The sequence below is a fragment of the Mustela putorius genome, unplaced genomic scaffold, assembly GCF_011764305.1.
Source record: "Mustela putorius furo isolate JIRA1106 unplaced genomic scaffold, ASM1176430v1.1 tig00003942_pilon_pilon_pilon, whole genome shotgun sequence".
Taxonomy (NCBI): Eukaryota; Metazoa; Chordata; class Mammalia; order Carnivora; family Mustelidae; genus Mustela; species Mustela putorius.
The window spans coordinates 14,965,213-14,981,315 of NW_025422087.1; the positions used below are offsets into that span (position 1 = coordinate 14,965,213).

Sequence of the window (16,103 nt, forward strand, 5' to 3'; positions counted from 1 at the left end):
GAATCAGGGTGACGATTATCTTTGGGAAGAAGAGCGAGCTGACGGTCATCAGGAAACGTGACATGTTGCTCAAACTCCCTCATTCCTCTTTTATTACTTCAACAAAATCTGATGAGCAGTTGAGGCAAAAACAACAACCAGTGTGACCAGTGTGGGTGGTAGGAACGGGTACTCGTCCTATGCTCTCTACCTTCTTGTATGATAGAATTCTAGAAGTGAAAATTAGAAGAAAAAACACCAGAAGGAAGTTCCCAAATGATAACTATTCTTTGTGGGAAGTTTATCATTTTACTTTCGTTCTTTTCGTCTTTGCATATGATCTAAAAGTTCCCCAATAAATGAGTAGGACTCTTGTAATGGGGATACAGATATCAAAACTCACCTGACAGATGCAGCCTGTGCGCTGGAAGCCATGCCTGTTTCAGAGCAGACACACCCACTCGAAGTCGTGGCTGGGCACGTGACCACCCAGCAGACACTGTTGCCGGAGAGGGCCCTGGGACGAATTGCTTGCTGATGGAACAGAAATAAGGGTTCTCCCCTTAAAATGGGCATGTGTCCCTGCCTACCCCGCTATGCCCTAGAGGGCGGGCGATGTGATCCTGGCATGCCTGCTTGTAACCATGATTACAAAAGAATCCCATCCTCTAGCATGGCAGAGAAACAGAATTAAAGGAACTTGGGGCTTTCAATTGTTTCACGAAACCCTGGAACCAACCCGACCTGTACCACCTGCCTCCGCTGGCCTCTTCATAAGCTCGGACTATCTTATTTGAACCACTTTATGTCCCACATTAGTCGGCCTCCTAACCAATAATGCCAGTGACGACCGTGTAAGGGTTGTTTGGCTTTCCGTCTCTGTTACTGGATACCATTAAAGAGCGTGGAACTACCAGTCTTTTTTTTTTTTTTTTGGAAGATTTTATTTATTTGAGAAAGAGAGAGAACGAGCACAAGCAGGGAGAGTGGGAGAGGAGGCAGCAGACTCCTGACTGAGCAGGGAGCCCAGCGTGAGGCTCAATCCCAGGATCATGACCCAAGGCAAAGGCAGACACTTAACCAACTGAGCCACCCAGGTACCCCACTACCAATCTCTCATAAAGGCAATGTAAGCTCTCTCAATCAACCTAGAAAGTCATGCAAAACTCCAATGTAAATCCCGTTAAGACTTTTCATGATATATGACAGGCTAATGATTAAATATTCATACAGAACAAAGGTTCAAAAATGGATAAGAAAAAGCATCCAAAAAATAGGAGATTTGGGGCGCCTGGGTGGCTCAGTGGGTTAAAGCCTCTGCTTTCGGCTCTGGTCATGATCCCAGGGTTCTGGGATCGAGCCCCACAGGGGGCTCTCTGCTCAGCAGGGAGCCTGCTTCCTCCTCTCTCTCTGCCTGCCTCTCTGCCTACTTGTGATCTCTCTCTGTCAAATAAATAAATAAAATCTTTAAAAAAAAAAAAAAAGGGAGATTTGCCTTGTATAAAAATAAAAAAATATTTTGAAACTAATTTATAGTAATAGCACATAAGTGGTCAGATAAATGGAACAGAGTTTAGAAGCAGATATATATAAGCAGATATATAAGTATGTATATATATATGGAAATAAGTCATAAAAGAAAAAACTGAATGAAATTGATATAGCTTATAATGTCTATGACCAAACATAGGTATCTATAAACAGACCTAAAACCATAAAGACAGATTAACAATAAACTGGCAGAAATTACTTATATATAATTAATGATAAAAGCTACTATATATTTAATGCTAATAAATCAATATATACAAAAATTATCTAACTGAGGGCACCTGGGTGGCTCAGTTGTTAACCAACTGCCTTCGGCTCAGGTCATGATCCCAGGGTCCTGGGATCGAGCCCCAAATTGGGCTCCCTGCTCAGCGGGAAGCCCGTTTCTCACTCTCCCTCTCCCTCTGCTTATGTTCCCTCTCTCACTTTGTTTCTGTCAAATAAACAAATTAAAAAAAAATCTTTAAAAAATTATCTAATTGTAAAATGGGTAGAGGGACACAAACAGGCAATTAATAGGAGAGGAAATACAACTGGCCAACAAAAATGATGATTAATCTTACTAGTTATCAGGGAAACACACATGAAGATGGAATTTCATTTTTCAACCATGAGATTGCCCAAGACTTAAGTCTTAACTCAAGACTTAAGCCTGGGGGCGCCCGGGTGGCTTCAGTGGGTTAAAGCCTCTGCTTTCAGCTCAGGTCATGATCCCAGGGTCCTGGGATTGAGCCCTGCATCAGGTTCTTGGCTCAGCAGGGAGCCTGCTTCCTCCTCTCTCTCTGCCTGCCTCTCTGCCTACTTGTGATCTCTGTCAAATAAATAAATAAACCCTAAAAAAAAAAAAAGACAAGTCTGGTGACATGAAGTCAGGGGAGAAAGCAGTATTCTGCAACATTCCGGAGATGGAGGGGAAATCCGTTCAGCCACTCTGGAGGACAACACGGCAGGTCTATGAAAATACACAGTGCACAGACCGTGTCAGCCAGCAATTCCACTTCTTGGTATCTACTCTTGAAAAACTCATGCAGACGTGCAGAAAGACATGTAAGAGTGCTCACTGGCACGCCACTTAAGAAAAAAAAAAATCACAAGGAACCTAAAATGTTCAATTAACAGAAAAATGGTCAAAAACTCACTCTACAGGGACGCCTGGGTGGCGCAGTGGGTTAAGCAGCTGCCTTCGGCTCAGGTCATGATCCCAGCGTCCTGGGTTCGAGTCCCACATTGGGTTCCTTGCTCGGCGGGGAGCCTGCTTCTCCCTCTGCCTGCCATTCTGTCTGCCTGTGCTCGCTCTCTCTCTCTCTCTCTGACAAATAAATAAATAAAATCTTTAAAAAAAAAAAAAAAAACCTCACTCTACAGAAGAAACACAGCAGATTAAAAGAACAGAGTAGACCTCTACTTGGTAAAAGGGAAATTTTTCTATGAGCGCAGACTGGAATTTTCAAAGTTGCAAAATGCAGACCTTGTGAGAAACATGTTTCCATCTCTCTATTCTGCCACACCAAAAAAAAAAGTTACATTTCCTCAACTGGAGGTATTTAAGTTCATGACTTCAGTAAAGAGTAAAAACCATTAGTTAGAAGTGTACAGATGGCACATTAAAGAACGGTGAAAAAAATTAGCACGTGTGGTCACATCTGGACTGGCTCTCTCCGTAGACTCACTAGTAAGTCAGCAGTTCGGGGCTCAGCCGAACAGAGCAATCATGCTCAAGACTTTGGTGAAACTACAAGAAGTTGACGTTTGATGGCTCGAAACCAAACGCCAAGATCAGTTCTGGAAAAGTCAGTCACTTCGTTTATCCTAATCAAAGCAAACTTATTAAAAGTGGCCTGTCAACTAATAAGAATGGAGCTAATGCTTCTTTAAATCAAGCAACATAATAAGCACCTGAAATAAGGATCACGTAATTTATTCCAAAGAAGGGTATTGGAGGGCGCCTGGGTGGCTCAGTGGGTTAAGCCGCTGCCTTCGGCTCAGGTCATTATCTCAGGGTCCTGGGATCGAGTCCCGCATTGGGCTCTCTGCTCAGCAGAGAGCCTGCTTCCTCCTCTCTCTCTCTCTGCCTGCCTCTCTGCCTACTTGTGATCTCTCTCTGTCAAATAAATAAAATCTTTAAAAAAAAAAAGCTCTCCATGAGCAAGCTGAAGAATCTTAAGTGAATACATGTGAGATAAAAAAGCCCAAGTCCGATTAATACATATTTTGAAATAAAGTTCAGACTGGCTCTCTCCCAAGGAGATCACAGGCACACATTTTCAGGGTGCTGATGGAAGTGCTGAGCTGAGCTCAGCTGGGAAAAGACGACGCAAAGCCAGTTTTGGTCACAGACTGCTGCACTTGGGAGCCCCCAATGAATTTTAGCCATCACTTCTGATTTTGAATGGCTTGCTTCTCCTCTTCCATAAGGTGGATGTTCAATACTCAGTGGCATGGTAGGGGGGTCTGGGTGGCTCAGTGGGTTAACCACCTCTGCCTTAGGCTAAGGTCATGATCTCAGGGTCCTGGTATCAAGCCCCACATCGGACTCTCTACTCAGCAGGGAGCCTGCTTCTCCCTTTCTCTCTGCCTGCCTCTCTGCCTACGTGTGATCTCTGTCAAATAAAGTAAAATCTTAAAAAAAAAAAAAAAAAAGAGGGACACCTGGGTGGCTCAGTGGGTTAAAGCCTCTGCCTTCAGTTCAGGTCATGATCTCAGAGTCCTGGGATCAAACCTCACATCAGGCTCTCTGCTGAGCAGGGAGCCTGCTTCCTCCTCTCTCTCTCTCTGCCTGCCTGTCTACTTGTGATCTCTGTCAAATTAAAAACAAAAAAACAAACAAACTCAGTGGCATGGCTTCCAAGACGTACTCCTTAAGCATTCATGGTATCCCAACACAGCAATAAAACCCCAAGACAACCAGCTTGTTCTGTCTCTCCCACAAGCAAACAAAATCTGAGGTCCAAGTCAGCCTGCATTTCAGGGGGGTCATTTATAGAACCATTTCTGGCACTCCACATTATACTGATTGCTTTGCAGGGGCCAGACCTCAGAAAGGATTTCAGGGCAGGGGGTCCCAGAACTTCAAGAAATAAGCTACACACGTGGCTGTGTAGGGAAAATAATCACAAGTCCCTTTAAATAAGAAGTCAGTGCTTTCCTTTCCACCCAGCAGACTGAAAACTTTAAAATGTATCCTAACTCACTGGGGCAATTCCCAGCAAAAACTGATCAGTCAGAAAGAGTCTGTTGTTGGTGTTAAACTTTTTAAAACAGAAAAGATCTTCTGAGCCATTTCTTCTCATCCTTCCCAAATGAGGAAATACAGGACTAACACTTCAGAGAGTAACTGTATTAATGAAACGTCAACGGATTACAGATAAACATTTTAATTGATTAAATATATTATTCTCAAGGTCTTTTTGAAATCGCACTTGTACTGTACTAATCAACAGCCAAAGGCAATAAAAAAGTTTAAAACCAAAAAATGTTCTGACATGAGCACATGACAGGAACCACTGCTTATGTAAAGTGACATACACTGCTCCCGAGAACAATGATATTTTTAGAAGATAATTCACTTTAACACATGTGCAAGGACACATCTGTAATCAAAGGCTGGAAGAAATATATATTAGTGCCTGCTTTTTAAAAGTTTATTTTACATTTTAAATACAGTATTTTCTCATTAAAAAAAAAAAAAAAAAAAAGCCAAGAAGTGCCTAACGCCATGGTTTCTATACCATATATACACGAGAGCTGACGGAGAGCCTGAAAGTGTTCTGGACAGAACAGTGTGGACACCTCTGAGCTGGAACTAGTGAATCAAAATTAAAAAAAAAACACAAATTAAGCACTGCTTAGGAGAGAAAATAATCCAGTTTCCAAATAACCAAAAGAGAACAGAGTTAGGTATGTACAAAACCAGGTATTAAAAAACAGAAATGCAGCACACACAAACCAACAGCCCCTTATACAGGGAACTGTATATAACGCAGCTAATCAACGGAGACCCTCCTACAAGAAGTGATGTATGATTTGAAACTGTAAAAATCTAAGTAGTTCAGTAACAACATACAGTAACATTACGTGTGTATTGCCGTCTTTGTCGCTTTCTAGCTGTACCACACTCCCTTATGAAAACAAGAGTCTCTACACTAGTCGATCACTTATACAAACGTGAGGCAATTAATCCATATCTGTTTTCAGTAAGGAAAACAAAAGTGTACCTCTTCCCAGCTATAAAGACATAATACAGATTAAAGCTATAAAAAAATTTAAGCATGGGCATATGTGTTTCCAATTCCCTCTAGTAAGCAATTCCAAACTGGAATCGTATAGGGTCTGTGCCTAAGTATTAACACGTGAAAAGAAAATGGACTGTCTCTGGCAGTGATTTCCATTTAGTGCAATGTTATTCCCCACACAGCGAATTACATTTAAGTGATTTTATATATTTTACTTCAGTAGGTGCCAATTTGAGTTTACAAAACCCCTACCTATATGCTTGTGTAGAAAACGGTTTTAATTTGAGATGCTCTACAAAGCCCAATCGAGACAAAAATGAGTTAATTTTGCTTTTGTTACTTGGTAGAGTGAGTACCAGAGGAAGAGCAAAGGACCAAGCACAGGCTTGCTGAGACGGATGTCTGAGGTGTTCTAGGTGTCTTGATAGTTCAATTATCAATCAGCTTTGAACATTCTTAAGATTATCTCAGAAAGTAATTCTCTGTACGACAACTGTGAACTAACAGCTGCACTCAAAGCAAAAACAATCTGGGTCGTTCAGAACAAAACTGAATTGAGGCAATCTGTCTATGATCATCCGTGAGGTCTTGAGTTTTTAAGTTTTAAAAATGATGACCTTCATCAAAGTCAGCTGCACCTCAGGCAGACTACTGACATGAGGCCGTCCTATCTGCGGTCCCTGTAACTATGGGCTCTCGTAAGACACATGGAGCAGGCAGCAACGGACTCACCATCAGCCAGGTGGGGTCAACGTGGGGAGGTTTTATTCTGGAGACCTTAAAGATTTAACGCGTAGCTCCTGGAACTTCAGCATCCGTTAGTGACTCTGGTGGGCAGCACCCAAGGGCTGGAGGGCTCTGAGGAATCCCCCAAGCCCCAGAGTATTAATGCTAAAGGGTCTCACGGGAACCCTGAGCTCCAACAAGAGTCCACCAGCCGTCAGACCAAAATCAACAGGATAAACACTGACTGCAATGCTCCAGAAAAGTCCAAAGAAATTCCAAACTAAATGCTGTCTTCTGCCCAGCCCTAGACTCCAGACTCTGTAACAACATCTTTATCTAGTGTAATAGACTCTGTAGTAGACGGATTTTGACCTCCACAAAGAGTAGGAGTTGTCGAACTTGAGGAGGTAGACCCCTCTCCCTGGGTACTGGTGGCTGCCGGCGTACACTTCTTCATGGCAGTCCCGACGGTAGACAGGCACGATCTCGTCCAGCAGAGGCTTGGCGGCATGCTGTTTGGCTTTCTCTTCACTACTGACATTTTCTGTGAGACAGAATGAGACTCGTCAGTGAACAGAACTGGGAAAACCACATTTGCCTCAAGCACAGCAACCCCGTCCTTCCTCTGAGAAACAGCTCCTCAGGAATTCTCTGGAGCCACTCTACAATGCATGTGCCCATGAGCACGTCCCGGTTTCGTCTTTCATTCATTTGTTCACTCCTGTATCTCGGCAGCTGCTACCTGGTGGGAGAAGCAGCCAGCACCTCTCTCTCCCTTGACTCTTACCACTGCTCCCACGTCTGAGCCCCACTCTTCCCCAGGGACACCCACTCGAGTCCTCGCTCCTCCCACCAGGCGGAACCTTGCTCGTCTGAGCAACAAGGAAAACGATGCTCTTGTCCTCTTCCTCACAACATGAAAGTTCTGTTTTAGGAAGGGGCAACTGAACTCCTGAGGACTATCATGTTCTGTACACGTCAGAGAGTAAAATGAGGAAACCATAGTAGAGAGGCAGGCATTCAGAGACACTCTGAAAATCTACACCTTTTGCTACAGGCCTGTGCCAACCCAGAAACAACCCCAGCAGCAAAAAGGGAGCTCTGATCCTACGTCTGTCCCACTTAATAGTTTCTGAACTTTTGATATGCGGTTAGGAAAAAAATACCTCTGGAAACCTACAGGAGTGAGAAATTACAAACCAGCTTAAAACCTGTTCCGCATATCAAATGCAAACAGGTCAGGAATACGCAGCATGGAAGATAAAAGACCTTCGGGTCCGTAACACAGCAGAGTGAATTCTGACAACATCGGTTAACTGTCAGGGGTCACTATAAGGAATTGAAACAGGTCAAGTCTGAGAAACTCTCATGGGCAAGAGGAGTTGAAGGAGACAGGATAACTAACTATAATGTGGCATTCTGGTTGGGATCATGGAACATTAGATAAAAACTAAGGAAATCTGAATACATACGGCCTTTGGCCAATCACAATGTATTTACATTGATTCATTAGTGATGATGAACGTACCGCAGTATAAACGGGTGTTAACATTAAGTGTAACTGTATGTAGAGTACACAGGAACTCTTTGCAACTTTTCTATAAATCTAAAATTATTCTAAAATAAAAAAGTTTACTTAAAAAAAAGCAAATGACATTCTGATAAATAGACCCAAACCAGATCTGCTTCATCACAGCAATACTTAAATGTCCTTCATTTGCAAATGAGAAATGCAGAGTTTTGCATTCAAAATGCAAACTATTGTTTTTAAGAACATCCATGAACAGGGGCGCCTGAGTAGCTCAGAGGGTTAAGATCCCAGGGTTCTGGGATCGAGCCCTGCATCGGGCTCTCTGCTTGGTGGGGAGCCTGCTTCCTCCTCTCTCTCTCTGCCTTCCTCTCTGCCTACTTGTGATCTCTGTCAAATAAATAAAATAAAATTAAAAAAATCTTAAAAAAAAATATCCATGAACAGATTATTGGTATTCAAGACCCAGATTTTGTTCAAAACCTGCACCTTTCATCAAGTTAAGCAAAGACTTGGGACCTGGCAGCAATAAAGACAGGATCAATCAGAGCAGGAAGATGGGTAACAGTCACACTTCTGCAGAGAGAACAAACTCCTGTAGCTTTCAAGACTCAATGGAGGGAAAAAAACCCAAAGCAACAAACAGAAAGACTGGACTGCTCTTCCATCTTAATCCAAGCTAAAAGGACCCCCATAAAATGCACTGCGGGGACAAGACACAGTGGCACGGTAGCCTTCCTCAGGAACCATGGGGACACACACAGTCTGTGAGCTAAATCTTCAAAAAGGACAAAGTTATGCTCACTCTTTGCAAACAACTCCTGGGAGCAATAAATCCTCACTGCTGTTTCGGCTCACACAGGGGTATTAATAGCTTAGATTTAGATGGAAATCATTTTATGATTAGGCCTGGTGTGAGGACAAGTAAGCCCATTCCCATCTGAGGCATGTCACACAGGAGAGCAAAGATCAAGGATGCGGCATGACTCCTGCCTCTAGAGAGGCTTTGGACCCCATCGGGGTTCACTGGTGCCCCGCCCAATCCCTGGCCCAGAAACAACAGTCAGCAGAGGGCTCACAATAGGACAACCTCCCTTTGGAGACTCTCCAGGCAAGCCAGGGGAAACAGATCACCCCAACGTGCTTCTGAGCAGAGCCTTCTACACCAGCCACAAAGCTCCTAAGCGGTACAACGGTCAGCACACACACACATCTCCTGTCCTAGACATTTGCAGTCTGATTTTCATAAGTCCCTGTAGCACATCAGAGAGGCCAGTCGCCAGCCCTGATGTTGCTCAGGGGCAGCTGCCATGGGCGTCGGGGCACACCTGCTCGGGTCTCTCTTGCCTCTGCTTTGCTCTTTGCTCACTCCTGGGTCTGTGGGCCAGGCTTTACCTGGCTCTGGTCCTCAGAGATAAAAGCGGCAGAAATCAAAGTTCCGCGGGACAAAGCAGCTCCTCAATAACACAGGCCCACACGTGTCACCACACGTGGCCTCAGAGGGCCTGGTGTGCGGCACGCGTAGGGCCCAGATCCAGTTGCGCGCCTTGATGGCGGACTGAACATCTAGCCTGCCTCCACAAATCTCTGACTACTGCCTCTTCCAGTGTAACCTGATGCAATCTCTGGGAAGCGCTACCAACCATCTTCAAGCACAAGCAGCTGTTCTGCACATCACCCAAAAGCTAGTCCCAAGAACCAGAGGCCACCTCTCCAGTCCCATGGCCAGGGCACTCCTTCCACACCAGCCTCAGCCAAGCCAACCCAGGAACTCAAGTGCTCACTAGGTATGGACCGAAGCCTTGAGCTCTACCTTTTCTGCAAAACAGAATTAAGGAGACCATCTTCTCCATTAATATGCATACATTTTATAACCTACTTCCTAAACCAGGAGGATTTAGGCTGTTCTGGTTAACACTCCATTTTGTCTACTTAGAGAAAATATAAAATTATACTCGTGTAAAATGGGGAAGAACAGCTGGCATTTCTTTTAGGTACGATGTTCTGGTAAGAGTTTCTGTATTTATATAAAAAAAAATCTTAAGAGTAACGACCTAAAAAGCTAATAACAGAATTGTAAATTTGAATAAATTCCAGAGTTGGCAGAATTTCTTGCTTGCTCTTTTAAAATTTTTTGAAATGCTCTTGCACATTTGGCTTTCCAACACAAAATGCTGGAAGTAAAACCGTACTGAGGAAGCAGTACTGTAACACACTGCCAGACAGACCTGCCGGCATTAAAACAATGTCATGTTTGGACCCCAGTCCCTCCTGGCAGGCTGGCCTGTCTCCCAGCCTTTTCAGCTGAGTTCCCACTTATGAAGAGATGAATCCCTGTCTAGAAAGTGTTAATCAGGAAGCATAAGGGTGGCTAACACGGGAACCATGCCATTTTTGCCAACACAACCCAGGACTTGTCAATACGGACCACGGGCTCTACCTTCCTCCTCCTCGTCGTCATCACTGGACTCGCTGACATGCACGCTGACAGCAGTGTTTGGAGAGTCTGTCCATTCAAAGTACACCCCAAATCCAATGTCATAATTGTCTGTAGCAAATTCCCAAAAGAGGTATGATCCTTCTTCGTGGGTGGGGACTCGGACAGTGACCACTTCTCCTCGGCCCACTGTAATCACGGAGTCTGCATCCTGCCGAATCTTCTCTTTAAAGTCTTTGATTTGGGGGCGTGTCCACATGGACGGAGCTGCTATTACTGGAAGAGAGTCTAAAGGCAACAGGAATTACACACGCTGAAGAGGACGAGCCCTCGCCTGCAGCAGGTGGCCAACTCACACAGGACCCCCCCTCCCCCGCCACAGTGAGGCGCCACCTGCCATCGAGTCTACCTGAAGAATACACGGGCTCCCCAGCAAAGCGTCCCCCTGAACTTTCTACCAATGTCAGCACAACACCTCAAGGAACACACGCAATCCACAATCATAGAAGTGATTTTTTTCAACACTCTGATTAGGTATGAGCACGGATTTAAGACTGACTTTGGAAACCTCCTAGCTGGTACCAATAATGAAGGGTATCTCTGGACTTAGGAATAAATTCACTTTTGGATCCACAAAAAGAAAGCTGGGCTTTTACTTCAGTCTCTCTGTCAAGAAAAAAATAAAAGCCTCGACCTCTGTGGATCCCAAAGCTCCAGGGGCTATTCTAAAGGAGCTCACAGAAACAGAAAAATCTGGACAGGACGGTCCTGCTGCGGGCTGAACAGAAAAGGGGAAAGTTCTGTTGCCTCGTCTCTGCATGAGCAGTCCCTCAGCAGGTTTGTCAGACGCGCTCACAGAACCTTCGACGAAAGATTCATCTGAAAATACTGGGAGACCTGGGCCACCTAGCTGGTTCAGCCTGCAACTCTTGACCTTGGGGTCATGGTTTGAGCCCCATGCTGGGTGTGGAGATTATTAAAATAAAACAACAACAAAAAAACCCTGATAAATTCTTATAAGGATAAAAGGGAAGAGAGGTTAAACAATGGGATCTTCAAGGTCTTATCCAAAGCAGTTTTCTGTTACTTACTCTAAAAAGACAAGACAGATGTCTGAAACCAACTTTCTGCACACCACCACTCACCCAGAACCATACCGCCACCCAGACCACCAGCCCTGCTATGCTCTTTTCCTTCCTAAGTTAGCGCCTAGCCTTGCTTTGGCTCTCTCTACTCAGACGTCTCTCCCCCAGGAAGCCTCTGCTGACCCCTGTGACTCGGTCACAGTCCCTACATCACAAGCTCTCAACCTACAGCGTGCCTCTCTCCGAAGCACAGCTCGTACGCGGCTATGGTTTACACTTCGTGTGTCCTTCTGCCTCGTGCCGTTCCCTTGGCACTCAGAAAATCTTCAGTCAGTTGCTGAAGGAATAAATGAGCTGCACATAAAAAGCTAGACCTTTGAAAACACTAACTTATCTTCTGGTACTTTTGTCTCAAAAAATACTGCAATATTTGGTAGGCAAGATGCCCCCAACCCTGTGATCCCCATCTGGGTGTTCAGGGACTCGGGAGGTCACCACCCACAACATCCCAGGGTCGGTAAGTGTGGCCAACAGAATATGGTGCCAGCATGATGTACTACTTTCAAAGTTAGAGCATGAAAGACACCACCACTTGTCTTGGTCCCTCGCATCGTGTTTTCTGGAGGAAGCCAGCCACTGCGTCAAGGACACTAAGCCCAAAGGAGAAGCTTCACAGGGCAAGGAACTGTGGCCTCCTGCCAATAGCCAGCACCAACCTGCCAGTCATGGAGGAAAGTACCATAGAAGCAGAGCCTCTGGTGCCCATGGAGCCTTCACCTGACTTCAGCTCCGGCCCGCATCACGAATGAACCTTCCTGGGACCAGAAGCACCACCGCTCGGCTAAGCTGCTCCTCAGTTCCCAAAACCCCAGGAATCTCACCCACTGTGTGAGATACTAAAACGCTGTCACCAGAAGCTGCCAAATCTGGGCATAATTTGTCACATAGGAACAGATAACCAACCCACAACCCAAGGTATCCTAAAGTCCTCTGACGTGCTCTTCCCTGCTTTGCTAAGGGTCACCAGAAGCACCAGATTCAGACTCAAAATGGTACAAAAGCATTCAACTCTCCCAGAATGTGCTCCAAAGCCAGCAAGCCGGATTCCTGACTCACTTCCCATGAACCTCAGTTATGACATCTGGACAGACCCACGTATCTGCCAAGTCATACCTTTTGGTCCATTCTCCACAGCTGCTTCTGCAGCTTCTGGTTCAATTTCTTTTTCTGGGTTGTCAGTGTGAGTTCTGGCCTGTCCGTTGACTGGCATCCTATCGCCTGGAGCCGATGCATTCACTTTTGAGGACGCGGGCAAAGAAGCCCCGGCGACTGCTACTTCCTGCTGTTTCTGTAAAGCCGCCTACAAGTGGAGAAATGGTGAAGACACACTGACCAAGCCAGCTAAGAATGGCACATTCACCCGGGAAGGCACTCTGACCCCATGTTCTTGTCCTACCAGAACACTGTGCTGCAAGAAATTACTAATGGGGGCGTCTGGGGGTGCTCAGTCAGTTAAGCGGCTGCTCAGATTGTAATCCCAAGGGTCCTGGGGTTGAGTCCCGCATTGGGCTCCCTGCATAGCGGGGACCCAGCTTTTCCCTCTGCCTGCTGCTCCGCCTGCTGCTCCCCCTGCTGCTTGTGCTCTCTCTCACTGTCAAATAAATAAATAAAATCTTTTTAAAAAATTACTAATAGACTTTATCAGTTTTATCCTGTCTATGATGAGTATTAGTAGGACAGTATCAAGCCAACAGCTAAAAATCATGAAAAATTTTCAGGGACAAAAACGTGTGTGTTGACCTAAGAAATATTAGAAAAACCAGGAAAAATTAGATATAAATCATCAAACCGAAATACAATTAAAGGCAAAAACTGAACACAGTAACATCTGTTCTTAGAACCGACAGAACAGGGACGCCTGGGTGGCTCAGTTGGTTAAGCAGCTGCCTTCGGCTCAGGTCATGATCCCAGGGTCCTGGGATGGAGTCCCACATCGGGCTCCTTGCTCGGCAGGGAGCCTGCTTCTCCCTCTGCCTCTGCCTGCCTCTCTGTCTGCCTGTGCTCGCGCACTCTCTCTCCCTCTGTCTCTGACAAATAAATAAAATCTTTAAAAAAAAAAAAAGAACCGACAGAACAGGGGCGCCTGGGTGGTTCAATGGGTTAAAGCCTCTGCCTTTGGCTCGGGTCATGATCCCGGTGTCCTGGGATGGAGCTCCGAGTAGGGCTTTCTGCGCAGCAGGGAGCCTGCTTCCTCCTCTCTCTCTGCCTGCTTCTCTGCCTACTTGTGATCTCTGTCAAATAAATAAATAAAATAAAAAATTAAAAACAAAAAACAAAAAACAACAGAATAGGGACACCTGGGTGGCTCAGTGGGTTAAGCCTCTGCCTTCGGCTCAGGTCATGATCCCACGGTCCTGGAATCGAGTTCCTCATTGAGCTCTCTGCTCAGCAGGGAGCCTGCTTTTCCCCCTGCCTCTGCCTACCTCTCTGCCTACTCATGATCTCTCTCCCTGTCAAATAAATAAAATCTTTAAAAAAAAACCCTAACAATAAAACTTGATAAAATTCAGATACATAAAATCTGAAACTGGAAAATTAAACTTGGTAGAAATAAATGGTCACAAAGAAAAACTCACAAAGGCAAAAGCTGTAACTAGTAAAATCTGATATGGGGCCCCAAAGTAATCAACAAATCAAATATGGGCAATTACTCTGATATGAACAAAAATAATCAATTAACGAAATCTTCACCATAAACTAAAAAAAGCATCACAATTGAACTGAAAACTATTAATGGTGTTATAAAAAATATCAACTTACAAATTAAACAGACGTACAAAATGGAGGTCAAAATACATTCTTCCAATTTTAGTATATGTGCTGCTGAAGTGAGTACTCAAAATACATTCTTGATGAAAATTCATCACTGTTTACACAACTATTTGGGGACATTTCTTTCCTCTAACAAGATGGATATTGGTATTATTAGACATACCTAAGTGTTGTTATTTAAGCAACTTTTGGGGAAACTTTGAATTACACATAAAGAAAGTGCACAAATAATATACAAATATACAGACTGATCATTCTTCATAAAACAAACATACCCACATAAGCAACCAGGTCAAGACATTATATGTGTCCCAGAATCCTCCTTTTGACACGGTCCCCACCTGTGCTGCAAGGGTAACAACTGTCTTAATTAAAACACTACGGACTTGGGGTGCCTGGGTAGCTCAGTGGGTTAAAGCCTCTGCCTTCAGCTCAGGTCATGATCTCAGGGTCCTGGAATCGAGCCCCGCATCGGACTCTCTGCTCAGCAGGGAGCCTGCTTCCTCCCTCTCTCTGCCTACTTGTGATCTGTCTGTCAAATAAAAGAAAAAAAAAACACTACAGACTTGCTTTGCCTGTTTTTTCACGTTATATAAATGAAACCATATAATAAGTATTCTTTTTTGTATCTGGCTTCTTCTACTCGACATTATTTTTGCAAGGGTCATCCATAAAGTTATACAAGTAACTGTATTTTGTTTGTTTGTCCTGTTACGATATTCCACTGTGAAGATATAAAATCTATCCGTTTTACTGTTGATGACCATTTGGGCATTTAAGTAACTCTAAGTTAAAACATGGAAGTCTGGGGTGCCTGGGTGGCTCAGGTCATGATCTCTAGATCTTGGGATCGATCCCCTCATCCAGCTCCCTGCGCAGCAGAGAACTGGCTTCTCTCTCTCCCTCTGCCTGCTGCTCCCCTTGCTTGCGCGGTCTCTCTCTCTAACGAATGGATAAAATCTTCAAAAAAAATAAGTAAATAAAACATGAAAGTCATAAGTGAACTTATATTTACAAAAGTAAAAAAATTAAAAAATGAAACAAAGAAATAACAGGAAAAAAGCCTTTATACTCTCATGGCTCAGGGATAATGATGTATTTCTGCGTATCTGTACACACATGTAACATATCATCTACAACCCAATTACTTCCATGAACAGCAATGCTTTCTTCTGCAGCTAACACAGGCTGGTAACACATGTAAGATTTTAAAATACCTCTTTCCAAGGCCTAGATTCTCCGTCATTCCCCAAGAGTTTTCTAGAAAGAGTACAGCTTCTAGAAAAAGTGCATAGAGCCAAAACATGATGGCACACTCAGAACACTCCCCTGCATGACAGGGCTGCAAGAAAAGCAATTCTGGGGATGGTCAGCAGGCCCAGAGCGGCCACACTCGAAACCCTCCAGCACAGTGAACAACTCCCCTGGGGATCCCACTGCCCAAGAATATACATCTATTACAGACAGCAGATCATGATGATTTATTTACATCATCTCTCATCTGTACCTTGGGAAGGTTTTGAAAGCACAGAAAGGTACGGGCACAAACACCCATATTACCACACCTCCAAGTGAACAAGTGTTAGCATTTTGTCATTTTGCTCAGTATTTACTAAAAAATTACTTTATAGGACTGAAGTTTTCTTTGTTCCTTCCCTGGTGCCTTTCCTTCTCCATGCCCAGAGACCATCAAACGACGTGTAAAACCGAGTTCCATCACTGTAATCTAAATT

General features: G+C 44.4%; 1 protein-coding gene across 2 annotated transcripts in view; it reads right to left on the bottom strand.

The window, feature by feature from the left end:
* Positions 1 to 4,888: 4,888 nt before the first annotated feature.
* Positions 4,889 to 16,103, bottom strand: part of ACBD3 (acyl-CoA binding domain containing 3) — a 40,948-nt gene continuing 29,733 nt past the window's right edge. Inside the window, exons 6-8 of one of the 2 annotated variants that reach the window (XM_045069539.1) lie at positions 12,712 to 12,898; positions 10,445 to 10,741; positions 4,889 to 7,032 (exon numbers count right to left, since the gene is read on the bottom strand). In XM_045069539.1, the coding sequence (XP_044925474.1) occupies positions 6,821 to 7,032; positions 10,445 to 10,741; positions 12,712 to 12,898 (696 nt within the window). In that variant the 3' untranslated portion in view covers positions 4,889 to 6,820. The remainder of the gene's footprint in view (positions 7,033 to 10,444; positions 10,742 to 12,711; positions 12,899 to 16,103) is intronic. The other variant, XM_013061123.2, reaches the window with a different exon arrangement.